This window comes from Hippopotamus amphibius, chromosome 17, assembly GCF_030028045.1.
Source record: "Hippopotamus amphibius kiboko isolate mHipAmp2 chromosome 17, mHipAmp2.hap2, whole genome shotgun sequence".
Taxonomy (NCBI): Eukaryota; Metazoa; Chordata; class Mammalia; order Artiodactyla; family Hippopotamidae; genus Hippopotamus; species Hippopotamus amphibius.
This window is the reverse complement of record NC_080202.1, coordinates 37980167-38005558: the sequence shown is the minus strand read 5'-3', so window position 1 is coordinate 38005558 and position 25392 is coordinate 37980167. Positions and strand designations below refer to the sequence as shown.

Here is a 25392-nt window from a genome sequence, read left to right as displayed (position 1 = left end):
CAAAAGGTTATACACACTTTGATACCATTTGTGTAAGATTAAAAACATTGTTTGCTGATCGTTATATTTGTAACAAAAATACTAAATGTATATAAGAAAGATACACATTAGCCTTAGGAGTGTGGTTATTTCTAGGGAATGAGAAAGAGAGGAAGGGGCTTTCATTATATTTATATTTTATTTTTTTGGATCTAAATCAAGTAAGACAGAGTCTTAAAAGTTTATTTAATCTTGGTGGTGAGTCATTAGTGTTTGTTATATTCAAAACGTTTCTTTGGGAAAAGAAAAAATTTATAGTGTTTTATGAAGTTTTGATATAGTTTATGATACCAGATTTCTTCCTCTATCCTTACAAAAAGAGGGGAGCCTCATGATGGTTATGATGTGCCGGTTGAAATACATAATTAATCGCAACATATAAGAAATGTTTCCTAATTAAATTTTTTTGAAATTAAAAAAATTAAGTTGTTTTAAATCAAAGTTTAAGTAGGAAAAAAATGGCTTTTATTTAGCTCATTGGTCAGATATTTGAATTCTGTGAAATACGTAAGTATTTATTATTGCTTTTAATATAATCCAGAAAATGTGAATTGCTTTGGATATGTAGAATTAGTCATTTATTTCTACCATTGATGCATAAGTATTTAGTGTAGGTTTAAGTGATTTATGGGTTTTTTAAAACTGCCTGTGATATATATTAGGCCGAGATGAAGATGTATATATTATTAATCTAGGCTATTTCTGACACTGCTGGTTTTTTGTTTTGGTTTTTTTTCCCACATAGGTGAGGCAGGCAACCAATCAGATTGTGATGAATTGTGCTGATATTGACATTATTACAGCTTCATATGTACCAGAAGGAGATGAAGGTAAGCACTCTTTTCCCTTTTAATTTGCTGGCTCTGTTTGTGTATAATATGTACTTGTGTGTGCTTTTGTGTATATGTATACATAATATATACACTTTCAGATAAAGATATTGTTTGTTACTTTCAAAACAGGAAAATTCTTTAGATGTTCATAGGAGATATTTGAATAATGTACGATAAAGGAAATGTAACAATTTTAATTCTACTTCAAACATTAACATATTTTGTGACCCTAGGCAGATCACGTTTTCATGGGTGTAAAGTGAATATAATACCATTCATATAAAGCTGAAGAGTTATTTTTAACATTAAGTACTTTGAACATGAAAAGTTCCTCAAGCAGGCTTAGTTCATATGTGGTTTTCTTAAATTTTTTTTCCTTCTCTTGAACAGTAGATTAAAATTGAGATAGTAAGTGTTACTCATAGTTGGGAGAAAAATACTTGCTTTGTGAGATCTAATGTGAAGGTTAGAAACTAGATGATGGAGTTAGTTACAGGGGAAGAATATGTTAAAAAAAAACATGGTATAGAATGTATGGGAACTTACTTAGCATCTTTAAAATAAGAAATATTTTAGACCTTGTGATTACAATAAGAATTAAATTGAATAATCAGTTTTGGCCTGAATTCTTATTCCCACATAAGCTGCATTTTAAAAGGTTATCAAGTTTGTTATAAACTCACACGTATACTAATATTGGATCTAAATTACTTTTTACTCTTGACATCTCGAGATTCCTTGTTAAAATGACTTATTGATTAGCCTCTACTATTCAGACTTTTCCTCTTAGAAAGTCTCGTCTCCTCATTTGATATAAATTAAGTTAGAAATTTGACCTCTTAATTTATATTTTGTATTGCTATTTCCCTTCTTTACATTATATTGAAAATAAGCACACAAGTAACATTTTACGGCCTGGCTGTATTTATTTTGTGGATTTTTCTAAAATTATCTTGTTCATAGAAAGATTAAAAAATCCAAGTAGCAGTTGAGCATATTATTGCCAAGAAGTACTTAGGTTCAATTGATTGTAAATGAGATCAACTGCTGCCATTTTAAGTTAGAGGAGCAGATCCTTCAAATGGACTTTAATTGAGTGCCAACTTTAAAACAGTTGTTTGGTAAATGAAAGAGAGATTATTTAATTTCTTTAACTGAAGAAAAATGAAAGCACGTTAGCCAAGCATATCAAGGCAAGCTTTCTTTGTTGCAGGTAGACAGGATTTAAGTTCAATACAGGGTTTTAAAATGTTATCAAGTTTAGATAGGTAGAACCACTAAAATAAATGTGTACCCTCTAGCTGGCATGGTTTCAGCTCAGGTTTGCTTTTTATCCTCCTCTACTAAAATGCCAGGAAAGAACACAGAGAATTTAAATGTTTGAATATGTAAAACTGAATGGTGCCAAGCTGATAATGATCGACATCTTAAGGAGGCAGTGTTAGTATTCTCATTGAAAATTCGTAGACAGTAGGGAGGATTTGGAGAGAGACTCATATAAAATGTTACATTTTTTTAGATACATAAAATATTTTCTCCAGAACTAACTAAGGTACATTTCTCAACTCATTCTCCTATAGCAGTAGGAAAAACTTGGAGTCATGTGTAAACCCATTTAGTTTTAGAGTATAAGAGAATGGGGAGTTATATTATTTTGGATTTTAAGGAGTCAGAAACAGATAGATTTGGCCTTCCAGATGTATACATAGCTTAATTTTGCCTTTAGCTATAGAAGCATTTCTTGATTTTTATCTTACTGGGAGAGTATAATGTTGTTTCTTTAGAAACTAGTGGTTGTGAACTTGACTGTCAGCTCCTTCCAGGGCTGTATGCTGGTGGCAGGGTGATAAAGGGGTCAATAGGTGAGATACCATTTTTTAATCCAGCTAGTCTCATTTAGTACCTATTTTATGATTGCCTTCTGGAGGACTGCTTTACGTATCTGTAGCCAAGATCTTGGTGCTTTAAGGTAAAATCAGAAAATTATTTGAAGGCGTGAAGTTGTTGCTTCTTTGTGTAAGTTTTTAATTGGTGAAAAAGGCCATCTTGTGATATGTGCAGTAACCCAGAAAGATCTACTGGCATGTGTCTCTTTAAACTAAGGCACTGCCTTTTAAACAGAAATCATTTATTTTAAAACCTATGTGAAATTTTACTTTGTTATATTTTTAAAAATGAGAAATCAGTAAGAAAAACGGCTGAAAACTGTTTTTTTACTGTTCTGCACTTCAAGGGTTGGTGAAATCATTAGCACTTAAGCCAGTGCAAGGAATGCACCTCCCTACACAGTGCAGGGATTAGTATTGTCATCAGCTTCTGCAAGAGAAATACGAAACTTTTGAGTGCCTGAACTCAGGTCCTGACAGGTAAAGAGTCTTTTAATTTATCATTAATAGTTGATGGCTTGGGCATAACCACATAGAGAATGATCACTTGAAAATTTTGTACCAACTTTTCCCTTAGTATACTCTGTCAGGTATGTGTTTGTAGAATTAGCTGTGTAAGAAGTAGTTTTTCCATTGGTTACATAATATTTCATGCAGAGTTCTAACACATAGTTTCAGATCCACCAGCATCACTTTGGTTTATCCATATAAGGCATGTAAATTTTAGCACATTTATTCTTAAAGTAGGATTGTATATTTCATTGTTACACTGTGCATGTGTGTTTAATGGAAGAATAAAACAAACAGCTTAGCAATATTGCCAGGTATTACTTTTGGATAAAACAAACAGGTTAACAATATTGCCAAATATTAATTTTAAGCAAAACTATTCACTTCAAAAACAGGAAAGTTTCCTCACACTTGATCATAAGCTTTTATCCAACTATTAGTAATCTATATTCTGTCATACAATTATGTGTGGATTAGTAAAAACATTTTAAAAACCACCTTTTTGCAATAGAATTTTTTATGGCATTGTTCTGAAAATACGTGACTAATTAAGTGCTAGCTCTCAAATCAGGAAGATTGAAAGAGAAGGGACTATATCCCTTTCTAATATAAATGTATTGAAATATGGTGATGTCACATTTCATAAGGAAATTTTAAAAGAAATCTGAGTATAACTTTAATTACACAAATAACAATATAGGGTAGGGACCTAAAACCAAAGTTACTGTGAGGTTAAGCAAATAACAAACTTAAATGAATTGAGCTGGATGTTGGGGCAGAGGCTGAACCAAAGAGTCTCACATAAATATACTAACATTTTAAAGAACTTTTTCTGGCCAAAAAGAACATTTTTGTGGGCCATATTGAGTTCTGTTGATTTTGCAACCTCTGAAGAGGGGTTCCAGAGGACTGTGGTGTGTTATGCATATTCTTTATCACTCGGACATGGAGATAAGACTTGAGCATGGCTGTATCATTAAAAAGAGGAAAAACTGGGACTTCCCTGGCGGTCCAGTGGTTAAGACTCTGCACTTACACTGCCAAAGGCACAGGTTCGATCCCTGGTGGGGAAACTAAGATCCCACATGCTAAGTGCTGTGGCAAAAAAAAAGAGGAAAAACCCGTATGAGATTTTTCTAGGTTCTTAATTAAAACTGATATAAATTATGTATATTATGCCATATTACTATTAAATATGTTAAGCAGGTTGTTTTAGTTTGCTATATGAGTTCCAGTGGTATGTACTTTTAAAAAATTCAGAATCTAGCATAATACCTCTTTTTAGGTAGCTTTTAGAGTTTTTCAAGCACGCGAATGGCATTATTTTTGAGAACTTGTTTTTATTTTATCTCTCATTTATTATTTGCAAGTGTATTGAGTTTGGGATTTTTAAAATTTATGTACTTATTTATTTTATTTAGAACTCCCAGATGCTCTACTTTTTTTTTTTTTTTTTTTTTAAATCTTTTGGCCACGCCACACAGCATGTGGGATCTTCGTTCCCTGACCAGGGATTGAACCCAGGCCCATGTCAGTGAAAGTGCAAGAGCCCGAACCACTGGACTGCCAGAGAACTCCCGAGTTTTGGGAATATTGACTATAAAGTCTATTATGTGCTGTTACTCTTCTGAAGAATAGATAAATTAATGCATAAGCTAACCATAGTGTCCAGCCTACATTGAGGAACCAAGTATTTTCCCAGTTCTGTGGTAACTATCAGAGCAGCCTGTTTTCTGAATTAAATGTTGATTTTATTTTTTTAATTCAAAAACTTTATTTTTTAGTGTTTTAAGTTCAGTGCAAAATTGAGTAGAAAGTACAGAGATTTCTCATATAGCCCTTGTCCCCACACATACAGTTTCTCCCACTATCAACATCCCAAACCAGAGGTACATTTGTTACAGTGAGCCTATGTTGACCTCATTATCACCTAAAGTCTGTAGTTTACATTAGAGTTCACTCATGCTGTTATACATTCCATGGGTTTTGACAAATGTATAGTGACATGTATCTACCATTATAGTATTGTATAGAATCTTTCTGCTACTCTGAAAATGTTCTGTGCTCTGCCTGTTTACCCATCCCTCCCCCTGACAATCACTAATCTTTTTACTATAGCTATGTCTTTTCCAGAATGTCGCTAGGTGTCATACAGTGTGTTGCCTTTTTAGATTGGCTTCTTTTACTTAGTAATATGCATTTCTTCCATGTCTTTTCATTGCTTGGTAGCTAACTTCTTTTTAGCTCTGAATAATATTCCCTTGTCTGTATGTACCAGTTATTTATCCATTCACCTGCTGAAGGTCCTCTTGGTTGTGTCCAAGTTTTGGCAGTTATGAATAAAGGTGCTGTAAATATCCATGTGTAGGTTTTTGTGAGGACATAAGCTTTGAACTCCTTTGGCTAAATACCAAGGAGCATGATTCCTGGATCCTATGATAAGCGCGTGTTTAGTTTTGTAAGAAACTGCCAAACTGTCCTCCAGAGTGACCATATCATTTTGCATTCCAACCAGCAGTGAATGAGACTTCACATTGCTCCACATACTCCCCAGCATTTGTTGTGTTTTGGATTTTGGCTATTCTGTAGGTGTGTAGTGGTATACCATTATTTTAATTTGCAGGACACTAATGACTTGATTTTGATCATCTTTTCATATGCTTACTTGCCATCTGTGTATCTTCTTTGGTGAGGTATCTGTTTAGGTCTTTTACACAATATGAGTTGGATTATTCTTTTTCTTATTGTTGAGTTTTAAGAATTCTTTGTACATTTTGGATAACAGTCCTTTATCAGGTGTGTCTTTTACAAATATTTTTCTCCCATCCTGTGGCTTGAGTTCTTATTCTCTTTAATGTTGTCCTTCTCAGAGCAGAAGTTTTTAATTTTAATTAAGTCCAGGTTATTTATTTCTTTCGTGGATTGTACCTTTGGTGGTGGTGTATGTGAAAACTCATCACTATACCCAAGGTCAATTAGATTTTCTCCTATATTATCTTCCAGGAATTTTATACTTTTGCATTTTACATTTAGGTTTGTAATCCATTTTGAGTTAATTTTTATAAAAAGGGTAAGGTGTGTCTATATTATTTTTATTTTTGCATGTGGATGTCTAGTTTCCAGCACCATGTGTTGAAAAGATAGGTCCATTGTGTTGCTTTTGCTTCTTTGTCAAGATCAGTTGACTATATTTATGTGGGTCTGTTTCTAGTCTGTCTATTCTGTTCCATTAATTTGTTTTTCTTTTGTTTGTCCAGTACCACATCATCTTGATTACTGTAGTGTTATAGTAAGTCTTTTCTTTTTAATAAATTTATTTATTTATTTATTTATTTATTTATTTATTTATTTGGCTGCGTTGGGTCTTTGTTGCTGCGCATGGGCTTTCCTTAGTTGCGGTGCATGGGTTTCTCAGTGCGGTAGCTTCTCTTGTTGTGGAGCATGGGCTCTAGGCACGCAGGCTTCAGTAGTTGTGGCTCGCAGGCTCAGTAGTTGTGGCACACAGGCTTAGTTGCTCCTGGGATCTTCCCGGACTAGGGATTGAACCTGTGTCCCCTGCATTGACAGGCAGATTCTTAACTACTGGACCACCAGGGAAGTCCTCATTAATTGATTTTTCTTAATTAATTAATTAATTTATTGGCTGCCTTGGGTCTTCGTTGCTGTATGCCGGCCTTCTCTAGTTGTGGCGAGTGGGAGCTACTCTTGGTTGTGGTGCACAGGCTTCTCTATGCAGTGGCTTCTCTTTTTGTGGAGCATAGGCTCTAGGTGCATGGGCTTCAGTAGTTTTGGCACAAGAGCTCAATAGTTGTGTTTCCTGGACTCTAGAGCACAGTCGCATTAGTTGTGGCGCACAGGCTTAGTTGCTCCGAGGCATGTGGGATTTTTCCGGCCCTGGGCTCAAACCCATGTCCCCTGCATTGGCAGGCGGATTCTTAACCACTGCGCCACCAAGGAAGTCCCCCATTAATTGATTTTTGAACATTGAAACTGCCTTACATATTGGGATAAATTCAACTTGGTCATGGTGTATAATTCTTCTTATGCATTGTTGGATTTGATTTGCTAGTATTTTGAGGATTTTTGCATATATGTTTATAAGAGATATTGGTCTGTAGTGTTCTTATAATATCTTTGTCTGATTTTGATATTAGGGTAATGGCTGGCCTCATAGAATGAGTTAGGAAGTATTCCCTCTGCCTCTATCCTCTGCAAGAGATGGTAGAAAATAGGTATAATTTCTTTCTTAAATATGTGGTGGAATTCAGTAGTGAACCCATCTGGGCCTGGTGCTTTCTGTTTTGGGAGGTTATTTCTTCTTTGACCTGTGTCTTATCTAGAAGCGTGTGGTTTAATCTCCAAGTATTTTGAGATTTTTTTTCAGCTATTTTGCTGTTGTTGATTTCTAGTTTAATTCCATTGTGATCTGAGAGCAGACAGTTTATAATTTTTTATTCTTTTAAATTAGTTAATGTGGACTTCCTAGGTGGCACAGTGGTTGAGAATCCACCCGCCAATGCAGGGGACACGGGTTTGGGCCCTGTTCCGGGAAGATCCCACATGCCACAGGGCAGCTAAGCCTGTGCGCCACAACTGTTGAGCCTGTGCTCTAGAGCCCGTGAGCCACAACTATTGAGCCCATGTGCCGCAACTACTGAAGCCCATGTGCCTGGAGCCGGTGTTCCACAGCAAGAGAAACAACTACAATGAGGAGCCCACGCACCACAACGAAGAGTAGCCCCTAAGCGCAGCAGCTAGAGAAGGCCCGTGTGCAGCAGTGAAAACCCAGCGCAGCCAATAAATAAGTTAAATAAATAAATACATACATACATACATACATACATACAAAATTAGTTAACGTGTGTTTTATGACCCTGAGTGTGTTCGATCTTGGTGAATGTTCCATGTGAGCTTGAGTAGAATGTATAATCAGCTATTGTTTGATGAAATCGTCTATAGATGTCAATTATATCCAGTTGATTGATGGTGTTTAGTTCAACTATATCCTTACTGATTTACTGCTGCTAGATCTGCCTGTTTTTTACAGAAGGGTGTTAAAATCTTCAACTGTAATAGTAGAGTCATATATTTCTCCTTGCTATTCCATCAGTTTTTACCTCATGTATTTTGACATGCCTCATGTATTTTGACACTCTTTTGTTAGAGGAATACATATTAAGGATTGTTACGTCTTCCTGGAGTATTGCCCCTTTTATTGTTATGTAATTCCCCTTTTTATCCCTGATAACTTTCCTTCTTCTGAAGTCTGCTCTGTCTGAGATGAATATAGTTATTCCCACTTTCTCTTTTTTTTTTTTTAATTTTTTTAGAACTTTTATTGAGATACACTTAACAGACAATAAACAGCATATATTTAGAGTGTACAGTTTGGTATCCCAATCTCCCAATGCATCCCCGCCAACCCTCCCCGCTTTCCCCACTTGGTGTCCATGTGTTTGTTCTCTACATCTGTGTCTCCATTTCTGCCTTGCATTTCCTTTCATAGTTGTTAGCATTTGCCTTATGTATTGAGGTGCTCCTATATTGGTGCATATATATTTATAATTGTTATCTCCAATTCTTGGATGCATCCCTTGATCTTTATGTAATGTCCTTTCTTGTCTCTTGTAACATTTTTTATTTTAAAGTCTATTTTATCTGATATAAGTATCGCTACTCCAGCTTTCTTTTGATTTCCATTTGCATGGAATATCTTTTTCCATCCCCTCACTTTCCATCTATATGTGTCCCTAGGTCTGAAGTGGGTCTCTTGTAGACAGCATGTATATGGGTCTTGTTTTTGTACCCATTCAGCCAGTCTGTGTCTTTTGGTTGGTGCATTTAGTCCATTTACATTCAAGGTAATTATTGATATGTATGTTCCTATTACCATTTTCTTAGTTGTTTTGTTTTTGTTTTTGTAGGTCCTTTTTTTTTCTTATGTTTCCCGCTTAGAGAAGTTCCTTTAGCATTTGTTGTCGGGCTGGTTTGGTGGTGCTGAATTCTCTTAGCTGTTGCTTGTCTGTAAAGCTTTGGATTTCTCCATGGAATCAGAATGAGATCCTTGCTGGGTAGAGTATTCTTGGTTGTAGGTTCTTCCCTTTCATCACTTGAAATATATTGTGCCACTCCCTTCTGGCTTGCAGAGTTTCTGCTGAGAAATCAGCTGTTACCCTAATGAGAGTTCCCTTGTGTGTTATTTTTCCTTGTTGCTTTTAATAACACTTCTCTGTCTTTAATTTTTGTCAGTTCGACTACTATATGTCTTGGCATGTTTCTCCTTGGGTTTATCCTGCCTGGGACTCTCTGTGCTTCCTGGACTTGGGTAGCTATTTGCTTTCCCATGTTAGGGAAGTTTTCAACTATAATCTCTTCCAATATTTTCTCGGGTCCTTTCTCTCTCTCTTCTCCTTCTGGGACCCCTATAATGCGAATGTTGGTGCATTTAACATTGTCCCAGAGGTCTCTTAGGCTGTCTTCAGTTCTTTTCATTCTTTCTTCCTTATTCTTTTCTACATCAGTGATTTTCACCATTCTGTCTTCCAGGTCACTTATTTGCCCTTCTGCCTCAGTTAATCTGCTGTTGGTTCCTTCTAGTGTATTGTTCATTTCAGTTATTGTGTTGCATATCTCTGTTTGTTTGCTCTTTAATTCTTCTAGGTCTTTGGTAAACTTTTCAATCTTTGCATCCAGTCTTTTTTCAAAGTCCTGGATTATCTTCACCAGCATTATTTTGAATTCTTTTTCTGGAAGGGTGCCTGTCTCCTCTTCATTTAGTTGTTTTTCTGGGTTTTTATCCTGTTCCTTCATCTGGTACAAAGTCCTCTGCTTTTTCACTTTCTCTCTTTCTGTGGCTGTGGTTTTCAGTTCCACAAGATGAAATACTGCTGATACTGCTTGACACTGCTGTCTGCCCTCCTGTGGAGGAAGCTATCTAGGGGGCTTGTGGGTGCTTCCTGATGGGAGGGACTGATGGTGGGTAGGGCTGGGTGGGCAGAGCTCAGTAAGACTTTAATCTGCTTGTCTGCTAATGGGTGGGGCTGTGTTCACACCTTGTTGGTTGTTTGGCCTGAGGCTACTTAGCACTGGCGTTTACAGGCTCTTTGGTGGGGCTAATGGTGGACTCTGGGAGGGTTCACACCAATGAGCACTTCCCAGAACCCCTGCTGCCAGTGCCTCTGTCTCCTCGGTGAGCCACAGCTGCCCCCACCTCTGCAGGCAACCCTTCAACACCAGCAGGTAGGTCTGCTTCAGTCTCCTATGGGGTCACTGCTCCTTCCCCCTGGGTCCTGGTGAGCACACTTTTTTGTGTGCCCTCCAAGAGTGGAGTCTCTGTTTCCCCCAGTCCTGTGGAGGTCCTGCAATCAAATCCCGCTGGCTTTCAAAGTCTGATTCTCTGGGGATTCCTCCTCCCGTTGCTGGACTCCCAGGTTGGGAAGCCTGATGTGGGGCTCAGAACCCTCCCTTTAGTGGGTGGACTTCTGCGGTATAACTGTTCTCCAGTTTGTGAGTCACCCACCCAGCATTTATGTGATTTGATTTTAACGTGATTGCGCCCCTCCTACCATTTCATTGCAGCTTCTCCTTTGTCTCTGGATGTGGGGTGTCTTTTTTGGTGAGTTCCAGTGTCTTTCTGTTGATGATTGTTCAGCATTTAGTTGTAATTCCAGTGCTCTTGCAAGAGGGAGTGAGCACACGTCCTCCTACTCTGCCATCTTAATCCTGTCTCTCTTATTTTTTAATTTTTAAAATTTTATTTATGGCTGCGTTGGGTCTTCATTGCTGTGCACGGGCTTTCTCTAGTTGCGGTGAGTGAAGGCTACCCTTCATTGCGGGCTTCTCATTGCAGTGGTTTCTCTTGTTGCAGAGCATGGGCTTCAGACGCATGGGCTTCAGTAGTTGCAGCATGTGGGCTCAGTAGTTGTGGTGCACAGGCTTAGTTGCTCCACAGCGTGTGAGATCTTCCCGGACCAGGGATCGAACCTGTGTCCCCTGCATTGGCAGGCGGATTCTTAACCACTGTGCCACCAAGGAAGTCCCAACTCTCACTCTCTTTTGATTAATGTTAGCATAGTATATCTTTTCCCCATCTCTTTATTTTTAATTTTCATGTGTCTTTATATTTAAAGTGGGTTTCTTGTGTACAGCATGTAGCTGAGTCTTTTTTTTTGGGGGGGTCGTGTTTTTTGATCTACTCTGACAGTCTATTTTTTTCATTGTTGTGTTTATACCGTTGATGCCTTTTATGGTTTTAATTGAACAGTATATGATGCCACTTTCTCTCCTTTCTTAGCATATCAATTGTACTTCTTTACGTTTTCTTCATGGTTGCCTTAGAGTTTGCAGTATACATTTACTACTAATCTAGTCCCCTTTCAAATAAAAATATACTGCTTCACAGGTAGTATGAGTACCTTATAATAACAAAATATTCCTAACTCTTCTCTCTCGTTCCTTGTATCATTGCTGTCATCTCACTTGTACACATGCATCCACACAGAAGCCAACATAATCAAGTACACTGCTGCTGTTACTATTTTGAACCAACTGTTTTCTTTTAGATCCGTTAGGAATAAGAGAAGTAAACATTTTATTTTACTCTCATGTATTAATTCTCTGATGTTCTTCCTTTTTTTATGTAGATCTGAGTTTCTGACCTATGTAATTTTCCTTCTCTTCAAAGAACTTTTAACATTTGTTGTAAAGCATGTCTACTGGCAACAGATTCCCTCAGTTTTTGTTTGAGAAAGTGTTTCCCCTCACTTTCTTATTTTGGTTGTGTTAGGTCTTTGTTGCTACACGCAGGCTTTTCTAGTTGTGGCGAGTGGGGGCCACTCTTCATTGGGGTGCACGGGCTTCTCATTGTGGTGGCTTATCTTGTTGCGAAGGACAGGCTCTAGGGTGCACAGGTTTCAGTTGTGGCTCGCGGGCTCAAGAGCACAGGCTTAGTAGTTGTGGTGCATGGGCTTAGTTGTTCCGAGGCATGTGGGATCTTCTTGGACCAGGGATCAGAATCCCTGTCCCCTGCATTGGCAAGCGGATTTCTTAACCACTGTGCCACCAGGGAAGCCCCTCTCCTCACTTTTTAAAAACACTTTATTTTTTAAGAGCAGTTTAGGTTCACAGAAAGGTTGATTTTCCTTCACTTTGAAGGATAATTTTGAAAGGTACAGGATTCTAGGTTAGTAGTTTTTCTCTCTCTCAACACTTTAAAGATTTTCATTCCATTCTTTTCTTGCTAGTATGGTTTCTGAGAAGTTGAATGCAATTCTTATCTTTGGTCCTCTATAGGTAAGGTGTTTTTTTTCCTCCAGCTTCTTTCAAGATTTTTTTTCTCTAGCTTTGATTTTCTGAATTTTGGCTGTATATGCCTAGGTGTAGTTGATGGCTTTTTGTTTTTTTTTTTAATTCATGCTCCCCCCCCACCCACACCCCATTATTCTGCTTGGTCTTCTCTAAGCTTCCTGGATCTGTGGTTTGGTTTCTGACATTAATTTTGGGAAATTCTTAGTCATTATTGCTTTAAATATTGCTTCTGTTTCTTTCTCTTTTTCTTCTTTTTCTCGTACTCCTGTTACATGCATGTAACACCTCTGGTACTTTTCCCACACTTCTTGGATGTTTTGTTGTGGTTTTGGTTTTTTTTTTTTTCAGTCTTTTTTGTCTTTGCTTCTCAGTTTTGGAAGTTTCTAGTATCATGTCCTCAAGCTCAGAGATTCCTTTCTCAGCTGTGTCTAATAATGAGCCCATCAAAGACATTTACATTCTGTTAGTGTTTTGATCTCTAGCATTTCTTTTTATTTCTTAGAATTCCCATCTCTTTGTCTGCATTATCCATCGTTAGATATTAATCGTAGTTTTAAAGGAATTACTGGTCTGATAATTCCAACATTCCTGCCATATCTCATTCCGGTTTTGATGCTTGTTCAGTCTCTTTAAGTTGTGTTTTCTGCCTTTTAGTATACCTTGCAGTTTTTTGTTGAAAGGCAGACATGATGTATTAGGTAAAAGGAACTGTGATAAGTAGGCCTTTAATAATGCAGTGGTAAGGTCAGAGGGGAGGGGAGGCATTCTTTAGTCCTGTGATTATATCTTAGTCTTTCAGTGAGCTTGTGCTCCTGGTCTATGAGCTTTGCTGGTGCTTCTCAGGTTTTCTTACTCTCTTAGGTGGGACAGGTTGGCTGGAGGGGCTGGAGTTGGGCATTTCCCTTACCCCGGGTAGGTTAGGCTCTGATAAAACCCCAGTAGGTTAAACTCTGGTAAAACAGTTCTACCTGAGGGCAGGTTTTGTTAAGAATAAAATATTCTAGCATATTTCACAGTGGTTTCTTTTCCCCTCTCCTTGCCAGAAGCATGAGGGGATTTTTCTCTGATATTCACTATTAGGACCTGGTATAGCTCCCGGAGGTAAGACTCACAAAAGTATGGGGGTCCCTCTGTATCTGGGTCCTCCTGGCATTTTAAATTCTCAAGCTTGTCCACCCTGAACTTCCAGCACTTCATCAATTACAGTTCAGGTTTTCCTACCCCAGCACTGGTTGCCAGGGGTGATTTCTTCTTATGGGTTTCTGCACTGGTAAGTTGTGATTTTCTGTATCTGCCTGTCTCCAATTTTCTCAGCAGTGGTTTTGCCCTTTGTTCTCACTTCTCTGGTGGATCTAAGGAGAGTTGTTGATTTTTCAGTCTCTCTGGCTTTTTACTTGTGTTGTTAGGGTGGAGTGGCAACTTCTAAGCTCCTTACCTGCAAGACCAGATATCAGAAATCCTCCTAGGGACTTCTCTGGTGGCACAGTGGTTGCGAGTCCGCCTGCCAATGCAGGGGACATGGGTTCGAGCCCTTGACCGGGAGGATCCCACATGCCTCAGAGCAACAAAGCCTGTGCGCCACAACTATTGAGCCTGTGCTCTAGAGCCCGAGAGCCACAACTACTCAAGCCCACATGCCTGGAGCCTGTGCTCTGCGACAGAAGCCACCACAATGAGAAGCCTGTATACCACAACGAAGAGTAGCCCCTGCTCGCCACAACTAGAGAAAGCTCGTGCACAGCAACAGAGACCCAATGCAACCAAAAATAAATAAATAAGTAAATAAGTAAGTAAATAAATTTATTTAAAAAAAAGAAATCCTCCTAGTGATTTTATTTTTATTTCCAATATAAAAGGTTGCATTTTTAAAATATAAAGGCAACCTGTGCCCTTTTGTGGACATATGCTTTCATTTCTCTTGGGTAAATACCTGGGAATACAATGGCTGCATCATCTAGTGAATGGAGAATTTTTAAAGAAACTGCCAGTTTTCTCAATGGTTGTAGCATTTTATATTCCCATCAACTGTGTGTGAGATCCAGTTGCTCCATATCCTTGCTAACATTTGTTATATTCCATCTTTTAAATTTTAGCTGTTCAAGTGGTTGTGTAGTTGTATCCTGTTGTCGTCTTAATTTACATTTCCCTAATGGCTAATGATGTCAAGCATCTTTTCATGTCCTTATTTGTCATTTGTATTATCTTCCTTGTTAAAGTATCTATTCAAACCTTTTGCCATTTGGGGGGAGTTGTTTATCTTCTTAGTGAATTTTAAGAGTTCTTCATGTATTCCAGGTATAAGCCTTTGGTGGACATGTATTTTGCAAATATTTTCTCCCAGTCTGTGGCTTGCCTTTTCATTTTTATTTTCTTGAAGAGCATAAGTTTTAAATTTCAACCAATTCCAGTTTATTGAATTTTTCTTTTCTTTTCCTTTTTAAAAATAAATTTATTTATTTATTGGCTGCATTAGGTCTTTGTTGCTGCACACAGGCTTTCTCTAGTTGCAGCAAACGGGGGGTTACTCTTCATTGTCATTGTGGTGCATGGGCTCCTCAGTGCGGTGGCTTCTCTTGTTGTGGAGCACAGGCTCTAGGTGCTTGGGCTTCAGTAGTTGCAGCATACAGCCTCAGTAGTTGTGACACGTGGGCTTAGTTGCTCTGAGGCATGTGGGATCCTCCTGGAGCAGGGATTGAACCTGCGTCCCCTGCATTGGCAGGCGGATTTTCAACCACTGTGCCATCTAGGAAGTGCTTATTGAATTTTTCTTTTGCAGTTTATGGATTTTTATGACTTATTTTATTTTTTATTATTATTTTAAAAATATTTATTATTTATTTAGGCTGCACCAGGTCTTAGTTGCAGCACACGGGATCTTCGTTGTGGCATGCAGGATTTTTAGTTGCGACATGCGGATTTCTTAGTTATGGCATGCATGTGGAATCGAGTTCCCCAACCACTGATCGAACCTGGGCCCCCTGCATTAGGAGCGCAGAGTCTTATCCACTAGACCACCAGGGAAGTCCTTTATGACCTATTTTAGATGATGCTAAATTCAAGGACATTATGATTGTCTTCTAGAAGTTTTATAATTTTAACTTTTACATTTAGGTCTTTGATCCATTTTGAGTTAAATTTTGTCTGTGGTTTGAGATAAGGGTAGAGGTTCTGTTATTAGTTAATTAGTTATTGGTATATGGCTATCTGTTTTTCCAGCACCGTTTGTTATAAGGGTTATTCTTTCCCCTTTGAATTTCTACACTCTTTCTGTTGTATTTTAAGTCTTGAAATCAGGTAGTGTAAGCGCTCCATCTTTGTTCTTTTTGAAAATGATTTTGGCTATTCTAGGTCCCTTTCGTTTTCATATAAATTTTAGAATCAGCTTGTCAATTTCTACAAAAAAACCTGTTGATATTGTTATAGGGATTGCATTGACTCCACTGGGGAGAGCAATATTGAGCTTTACCATTCATGAAGAATATATATTTCTCCATTAATTCAGATCTTCCTTAATTTTTCTCAGCAGATTTTAGCTCATTCTAGAGAAGAATTGATTTTCCTCCTCCTCTTCCTCCTCTTCTTCTTCTTTTTTTGCAGTCAGAATATATCCAGGTCTTTCGTTTTTTTAAATTGTGGTAAAATGCACGTAACATAAAATTTATCATCTTTTAAAAAAAATGTATTTATTTATTTATTTATTGGCTGTGTTGGGTCTTTGTTGCTGCACACGGACTTTCTCTAGTTGCGGCAAGCGGGGGCTACTCTTCATTGTGGTTCGCGGGCTCCTCATTGCCATGGTTTCTCTTGTTACGGAGCACGGGCTCTAGGCGTGTGGGCTTCAGTAGTTGCGGCACATGGGCTCAATAGTTAGCTCACCAGCTGTAGAGCACAGGCTCAGTAGTTGTGGTGCGTGGGCTTAGTTGCTCCATGGCATGTGGTATCTACCTGGGGCAGGGTTGGAAGCCGTGTCCCCTGCATTGGCAGGCGGATTCTTAACCACTGCGTTACCTAGGAAGTCCAGAATTTATCATCTTAACCATTTATAAATGTACAGTTCACTGGTACCCATTACCACGTAGAGCAATCATTACTATCGTCCATCTCCACAACTCTTTATCTTGCAAAACCCAAATTCTGTGCCCATTGAACAATAACTCCCCATTTCCCCTGTTCCTCAGGCCCTGGCAACCACCATTATACTTTCTGTCTCTATGAATTTGACTACTCTAAGTGCTTCATATAAGTGGAGTCATATAGCATTTGTCATTTTATGACTGGCTTATTTTGCATACCACATCTTTAAGTTTCATCCATGTTGTGGCATGTTTTATTTTTAAGGAAATGTGGTATGTATAGTTTGTCAGTATATTGTATATATGTGTATTTATATTTATTTTTATGTATATTTATATATTTTGTATTTATAATATATGTATATTTTATCTTTATATCTGTCAGTAGACACTTGGTTTGTTTCCACCTTTTAGCAATTGTGAATAATGCTGCTATGAACATAAGTGTACAGATATCTCTTTGAGACTCTGTTTTAATTCTTTTGGATATATACCCCAAAGTGAATGGCTTGATCATATGGTAACTCTGTTTTTAATTTTTTGCCATACTGTTTTCTGTAGAGGCTACACCATTTTTCATTCCCACCGATAGTATACAAGGGTTCCAGTTTCTCTTTATCCTTGCTACTGCTTATTATTTTCTTTTTTTAGTAATAACCATCCTAATGGGTATGAAGTGGTATCTCATTGTGGTTTTGGTTTATATTTCTTTAATGATTAGTGATATTAAGCATCTTTTAATGCACTTATTGACCATTTGTACATCTGAGGAGAAAAGTCTATTTAAGTCCTTTGCCCATTTTTAAATTGGGTTGTTTGTTGTGTGTAGGAATTCTTCATGTGTTCTGGATATTAACCCCTTATCAGACATATTATGCAGATATTTTCTCCCTTTCTGTAGGTTTTTTCACTCTGTTGATTATGTCTTTTTTTTTTTTTTTTTTTTTGGCCACACCGTTCAGCTTGTGGGATCTTAGTTCCCCAGTCAAGGATTGAACCCGGGCCCTTGGCAGTCCTAACCACTGGACCACCAGGGAATTATCTTTTGATGCACAGAAGTTTAAAATTTTGATGAAGTCCAAATTGTCTGTTTTTCCTTTTGCTGCCTGTGCTTTTGGTGTAATATCCAGGAATTATCGCCAAATCCAATGTCATGAAACTTTTCTCTTACATTTTCTTCTGAGTTTTGTAGTGTTAGTTCCCACATTTAGGTCTGTTTTATAGTGTTAATTCCCACATTTTGATCTATTTTTGTATATGGTATAAAACGTCCAACTTCATTCTTTTGAATGTGGATATCCAGTTTTCCAAATACTACTTTTTGAAGACTGCCTTTTCCCCATTGAATGAATGGTTTTAGCACCTTGCTGAGAATCATTTGACTGTGTGTGCAAGAGTTTATTTCTGGGCTCTCCATTCTATTCCATTGGTCTATATGTCTATCTTAATGCCAGTACCACCCTTTTTGGGGTTACTGTAGCTTTTTAATCAGGAAATGTGAAACTTCCAGCTTTGTTCTTTTTCCAGATTATTTTGGCTCTCTAGGGTCCTTTGAGAGTCTATATGAAGTTTTGGATGGGTTTTTAAATTTCTGCAAAAAACACTGTTGGGCTTTTGAGAGAGATTGCCTTGAATCTACATATAGATCATCTTGGCTATTGTAAACATCTTAACAATATTAAGTCTTCTAATCCGTGAACAAGGAATGTCTTTCCATATATTTGTATCTTCTTTAACTTCTTTGAGCAACGTTTTGTAGTTTTAAGTGTACAAGTCTTTCACCTCTTTGGTTAAATTTTTTTTTTTAACTCTTTATTGGAATATAATTGCTTTACACTCTTGTACCAGTTTTTGAGGTACACCAAAGTGAATCAGCTGTATTTATACATATATCCCCATATCCCCTCCCTCCCGTGAATCCCTCCTACCCTCCCTGTCCTGGCCCTCTAAAGCATCACTTTTTGTATTATTTTTGATGCTACTCTAAATGGAATGTTTTATTAATTTCCTTTTGAGATTGTTTGTTGTTAGAGTACAGAAATGCAACTGATTTATTTTTATTTTTATTTATTTATATATATTTTAATTTTTTTGGCTGCATCAGGTCTTAGTTACGGCATGCAGGATATTTTGTTATGGCACATGGGCTCTTTACTGTGGCATGTGGGCTTCTCTCTAGTTGTGGCATATGGGCTTCTCTCTAGTTGTGGCATGTGGGTTTTCTCTTCTCTAGTTATGCTGTGCAGGCTCCAGGGCGCATGGGCTCTGTGGTTGTGGAGCTCAGGCTCCAGAATACGTGGGCTCTGTAGTTGTGGCATGTGGGCTGCAGAGCACATGGGGTCTCTAGTTGAGGTGCACAGGCTCAGTAGTTGTGGCATGTGGGCTTAGTTGCCCCACAGCATGTGGGATCTTAGTTCCCCAACAAGGGATAGAACCCGTGTCCCCTGCTTTGCAGGACAGATTCTTTACATCATAAAACTGGACCACCAGGGAAGTCCCTCAACTTTTTTTAATGTTGATTTTGTATCCTACAACTTTGCTGAATTCATTTATTAGTTCTAACTGTGTGTGTGTGTGTGTGTGTGTGTGTGTAACCTTCAGGGTTTTCTACTTATAAGATTATTTCATCTGTGAAGAGAGAGAATTTTACTTCTTCCTTTCCAATTTGGATGCCTTGTATTTCTTTTTCTTGCCTAATTACTCTGGCTAGAATCTCTACTCCTGTGTTGAATAGAAGTGGCAAAAGCAGGGATCCTTGTCTTGTTCCTCATCTAAGGGGGAAAGCTTTCAGTCTTTCACTAAACAAGATCATCTTGATTCTGTTGAATTCCCCTCCTCCCCAATTTGTTCTTGTTTCTAGTTTGCAGCCCTGTTAGAGGTCTTTGCGAAGGTTTTCCCTTCCTTTCTGGGCTCTGAAATCCAATTTCTAGATCTCTACCATCATAAAACTGCTGAAGTATAGGAGGCAGCAAATGTCTTGAGGGGAAATTAAGTGAAGAATGTTAGATTTTATCTCTTATTCCATTTTTCTGGGATCTTGGCCATATGAATGCTGGCTGCTTTGGTAGTCCTGGATTCTAGTTTTTGTCTCCCCAGCCTAGTGAGACTGTTGCAAGCTTTATTACTCTGCTTTCTTCATTGGCCTCTGTGTTCTGCTTAGAAGTCAGCAAATGCAACAAGGGAATAAAGGACCTGTGAATCTAAAACTGATCTTTGTGTGATTCCCATTCAAACACTTAAAACATTAAAAAAATATATTTATTTGGCTTTGTCAGGTCATGGTTGCGGCACGTGGGATCTTTCGTTGTGGCATGCAGCCTTCTCTAGTTGTGGCACGCAGGCTCCAGAGCACGCGGGCTCAGTAGTTGCAGCAAGTGGGCTTAGTTGCCCTGCAGTATGTGGGATCTTAGTTTCCCAACCAGGGGTTGAACCTGCGTTCCCTGCATTGGGAGGTGGATTCTTAACTACTGGACCACCAGGGAAGTCCCCAAACACTTAAAACATTTTTTAATCCAGTATTTTTAGTTGTTCTGATACCAGCTAAGCTGTCATAGCCAGAGTGGAAGTCTAGATGCATCATTTTAAAATGTGAAACATATTTCCTTATGAGATCTGTAGCAGAAGATGATATTTCACTCAACTGTTTATAGGTACAAAGGTTACTAGCCAAATGATCATTAGCAAGTATTAAGATGATGGTTTAATGATCTGAAGATTGTTATTAGAGTTTAAAATACTTTTGTAAACATTGCATAGGAATCTTTTTTAAAATGAACAGTTATAAAACAGTTATAGGTTATCTTGATGACATGGTATTTAGTATATTGTTTTGCTTATCTTTTAAAATTACCAAAGAAATACATGCTTGTTGTAATAAAATCAAACAATATAGAACATAAGATGTGAAAAGATGTGAAAGTCTTCTTCCCTCCCTTCATTACCCCACCAGTCCCAGAAGTAACCACTGTTAATAATCTGATATGAATTCTTTTATACATGCAAGTTTTTTTCCTTTAATTACAGAAGTTAAATTATGATATACATAATGTTTTGCAATTTGCTTTTTTATTTTTATTTTATTTTATTTTATTTTATTTTTTTTTGGCACATGGGCTTAGTTGCTCCACGGCATGTGGGATCTTCCTGGAGCTGGGATCGAACCCGTGACCTCTGCATTGGCAGGCGGATTCTTAACCACTGTGCCACCTAGGAAGCCCGCAATTTGCTTTTTTAAAAATATTCATTTATTTATTTGGCTGCATTGGATCTTAGTTGCAGCATGCAGGATCTTTCTTTGCGGTGCTCAGGCTCCTCTCTAGTTGTGGCACACGGGCTCCAGAGTGTGCAGGCTCAGTAGTTGCAGCGTGCTGGCTCGCTAGTTGTGATGCAGGCTCCAGAGTGCGCGGGCTCAGTAGCTGAGGTGTACAGACTTAGTTGTCCTGTAGCATGTGGGATCTTAGTTTCCCGACCAGGGACTGAACCCGCGTGCCCTGCATTGGAAGGCAGGTTCTTAACCACTGGACCACCAGGGAAGTCCCACAACTTGCTTTTTTAACCTAATGTGGTGTATATCTTTTTTTTAAAAATAAAAAAAAATAAAAAATAAAAAAAAATAAAAATAAATTTATTTATTTATTGGCTGCATTGGGTCTTCGTTGCTGTGCGTGGGGCCTTCTCTAGCTGTGGTGAGCAGGAGCTACTTTTCATTGTGCACAGGCTTTTCACTGTGGTAGCTTCTCTTGTTGCAGAGCACGGGTTGTAGGCTCACGAGCTGCAGTAGATGTGGCATGTGGGCTCAATAGTTGTGGCTCAAGGGCTCAAGAGCACAGGCTTAGTAGCTGTGGCTCATGGCTTAGTTGCTCTGCGCGGCATGTGGGATCTTCCCGGCCCAGGGATCGAACCTGTGTCCCCTGCATTGACAGGTGATTCTTAGCCACTGCGCCACCAGGGAATTCCCTGGTGTATATCTTTTAAGGCAGTGTATATAGGTCTGTCTCACAAAGGCATGGTATTCTTTTGTATAGATGTATCTTTGTTTTTTTTTAAACACTGCTGTTTGTTCATTTGTTTATTTGGCTGCCCTGGGTCTTTGTCGCAACACACGGGATATTCATTGCCACGTGCGGAATCTTTGTGGTGGCGTGCGGGATCTTCAGTTGTAATGTGTGGGATCTCATTCCCTGACCAGGGATGGAACCCAGGCACCCTGCATTGGGAGTGCAGAGTCTTGACCTCGGACCACCAGGGAAGTCCCTAGATATATCATTTTACAAAGCCATTTCTTAATGTTGCACATTTTTGTTATCTCTCCCTCTTTTGACTGTTATAAACAGTAGTGCAAAAGACATCTTTTGTGCACCAGTGTGATTATACCTGTAAATTTTGTCAAAAGTAAGAGTACTGTGTTAAATTTTAATAAGTATCAAATTATCTGTTAAAGATGATCAAATATCTCTCCTAAAAAGTTGTGGCATTGTACATTTCCATCAGGAATGTGAGAATGTTTATTTCTTTATAATGCTGTGAATTGCATCTATGTTGCCATTATACTGGATTTTATTATCAGTCTTTCTATTCTTTTCTCATCTGAGGAGTGAACAATATATTGTTTACATTTGATCTTTTTATTAATAGAGTTGAATATCTTTTCATATACTTATTGGTCTTTTAATTTTTTTGGTAGCAATTGTATATTTGTAAAATTTTTTGCCCAATTTTTGTATTGCTTTGAACATACATAATGTATATTGTAGGTACACACTTTATTATCTATTATTGCAAAATTTCATCAGGTCTGTCTTTTGTGTTTTAATTTTGTTGTGGTATCTTTTGCCATACTAGTTAAATCTGTCAGTTGAGTGAATTTTTCAAAATAGCTTTGTTCCTCCTTGGTAATCTGCAGCTTGCCAAAAGGCTATTTTGATTTTGCATTTTGGGTTAGAATTCTCTTTTGTTGTGTCTTTCTAGATTTTTATTTTTATTTACTTATTTATTGGCTGCATTGCATCTTCATTGCTGCATGGGCTTTCTCTAGTTGCGGCGAGCAGGGGCTACTCTTCATTGTGGTGCGAGGGCTTCTCATTGTGGTGGCTTCTTTTATTGTGGAGCACGGGCTCTTGGCATGTGGGGTTCAGTAGTTGTGGCTCATGGGCTTAGTTGCTCTGCAGCATGTGGGATCTTCCCGGACCAGGGATCGATCCCGTGTCCCCTGCATTGGCAGACTGATTCTTAACCACTGCACCACCAGGGAAGTCCCTCTAGATTTTTATATTCTAGTTAATGTTTCTGGACTTGATTCAGTCTGTGCTGTTATGTGTCTACAAATTAAAATCTCTAATTAGCACTCTGTGACCATTCAGTGACTTGATACCTACCCAGAAATATTAGAACTTGCCTTAGAATAAAATGCCTAATAGGATTTATACTACCTGTATTATTGAGTATGAGTTGTTTACTCTTCTTTCTCTCCCTTGGGAAGATGAAAATGAGACCATTTCAAGTGGAAACTAAAATTTTCTCATATCTTTTAATCCAGATATATTAACGCTTGATCCTCTTTTTTTTTTTTTTGGCCAGGACCCACATGGCTTGTGGGATCTCAGTTCCCCGACCAGGCTCTTGTCAGTGAAAACAGAGAGTCCTAACCACTGGACCACCAGGGAATTCCCTACATATTGTGTCTTTAGATGCTTTGATAACCATAAACAATTCAGTGTCAGTTTTGGAGAGTAGCTTTTTTTTGCCTCCCTACATTTTCCTATTTTCCATTTTAATGGAATTTTATTCTGAAGGTATATATATTCTAACATTTAAGCACTGATTCCAAACTTACATTATGTGGCTGCTTTATAAGCATTTAACATTTTGGTTTATTTAAGTCTTTTTTTTTTCTTGGCTGGGCCACACAGCTTGCAGGATCTTAGTTCCCCGACCAGGGATTGAACCTTGGCCCGTGGCAGTGAAGCACCAAGTCCTAACTACTGGACCGCCAGGGAATTCCCTGTTTAAGTCTTGTTGATGTGTACATAAATAATTATTTATGTATGCATCATAATTATGTTAGAAGCAAGTACCTTCAATTATGGTGGAACTGCAAGTAATCTTGTACAGAAAGTTCCCCTCTGTCTCCCAGGTTCTGCCTGTCTGCTCACTTTTCAGATAAATTAGCTAAAGGAAGTTTATTATTTATTTGAAGCCTTCCCCTCCCCCATATCAAAGTTTTTTTTTCCCCTCTTTTGCTTAAATGGTCATTTGTGTAGTTATTCAAGGAGTTTTTATTTGATATATCCTTTTTTTTAAGTATTTTTGCTATTTAAATTTTTATGTTTTTATTTTTGATGGGAGGGCTGCGTTGGGTTGTCATTGCTGCGTGCGGGCTTTCTCTAGTTGGAGCGAGCAGGGGGCTACTCTTCATCGTGGTGTGTAGGCTTCTCATTGTGGTGGCTTCTCTGTTGCAGAACACAGGCTCTAGAGCACGTGGCTTCAGTAGTTGTGGCAAGTGGGCTCAGTAGTTGTGGCCTTTGGGCTCTAGAGCTCAGGCTTAGTAGTTGTAGCACATGAGCTTAGTTGCTCTGAGGCATGTGGGGTCTTCCCAGATCAGGGATCGAACCTGTGTCCCCTCTGTTGGCAGGCGGATTCTTAACCACTGTGCCACCAAGGAAGTCCTTGATATATCCTTTAAAACATTTAAAAAATTTTTTTCTTTTTAGCTGTGCTGAGCAGCATGCAGGGCCTTAGTACCCCAACTAGGGATTGAACCCATGCCCCCTGCATTGGGAGTGTGGAGTCTTAACCACTGGACTGCCAGGAAAGTCCTAATATCCATTAAAAATTTATTTATTTATTTATTTGGCTGTGTGGGGTCTTAGTTGTGGTGTGCGGGCTCTTTGTTTCTGCATGCGGGCTTCTTTAGTTGTGGTGTGCGGGTTTCTCTCTAATTGTGGCATGTCGGCTCCGGAGTGCTCGGGTTCCGGAGTGCTTGGGCTCAGTAGTTGCAGCATGTGGGCTTAGTTGTGCCACAGCATGTGGAATCTTAGTTCCCTGACCAGGGATCGAACCCCTGCATTGGAAGGTGGATTCTTAGTCCCTGGCCAACCAGGAAAGTCTCCCAATATGCATTTCTAAGTGACAATTTGGTAAGTGTGAAAGCATGTCTAAAGTATCCTTCATCTATAAGTAGCTTAAAGCCAATTGCAAAGACAATAGAGACAAACAAAAGACATTTTTTAAGGGAAGAATTTTTAAGGGAACATTGAGATAAAGCCTCACTTTTTTTAATTAAAAAAATTTTTTTTAAATTTATTTACTTTTTTGGCTGTGTTGGGTCTTCGTTGCTGCCATGGGCTTTCTCTTTAGCTGTGGCGAGTGTGGTGTGCGGGCTTCTCATCGTGGTGGCTTCTCCTGTTTTGGAGCATGGGCTATAGGTACATGGGCTTCAGTAGTTGTGGCTCGTGGGCTCTAGAGCACAGGCTCAGTAGTTGCGGCAGTCAGGCTTAGTTGTTACATGGCATGTGGGATCTTCCTGGACCAGGGATCAAACCCGTGTCCCCTGCATTGGCAGGTGGATTCTTAACCACTGCGCCACCAGGGAAGTCCCAAACTTCACATTTTTAATTTGTGATCTTGTTGGGATTTCTGAGTTTGTTTGTGAACTGTGCTGTGTTTTCTATGAAGATTGGATCCTTTTTTTTTTTTTTAAATTCAGGCCTCACTGCCGCTTGCAGGATCTCAATTCCCGACCAGGGA

The 25392-nt window shown here is 38.6% G+C and overlaps 1 protein-coding gene across 1 annotated transcript in view; it reads left to right on the top strand.

Moving 5' to 3' along the window:
* NPEPPS (aminopeptidase puromycin sensitive) overlaps window positions 1-25392 on the top strand; it is a 95812-nt gene that overhangs the window by 8144 nt on the left and 62276 nt on the right. Inside the window, exon 2 of the mRNA XM_057714925.1 lies at window positions 785-869. Within this exon, the coding sequence (XP_057570908.1) occupies window positions 785-869 (85 nt within the window). The remainder of the gene's footprint in view (window positions 1-784; window positions 870-25392) is intronic.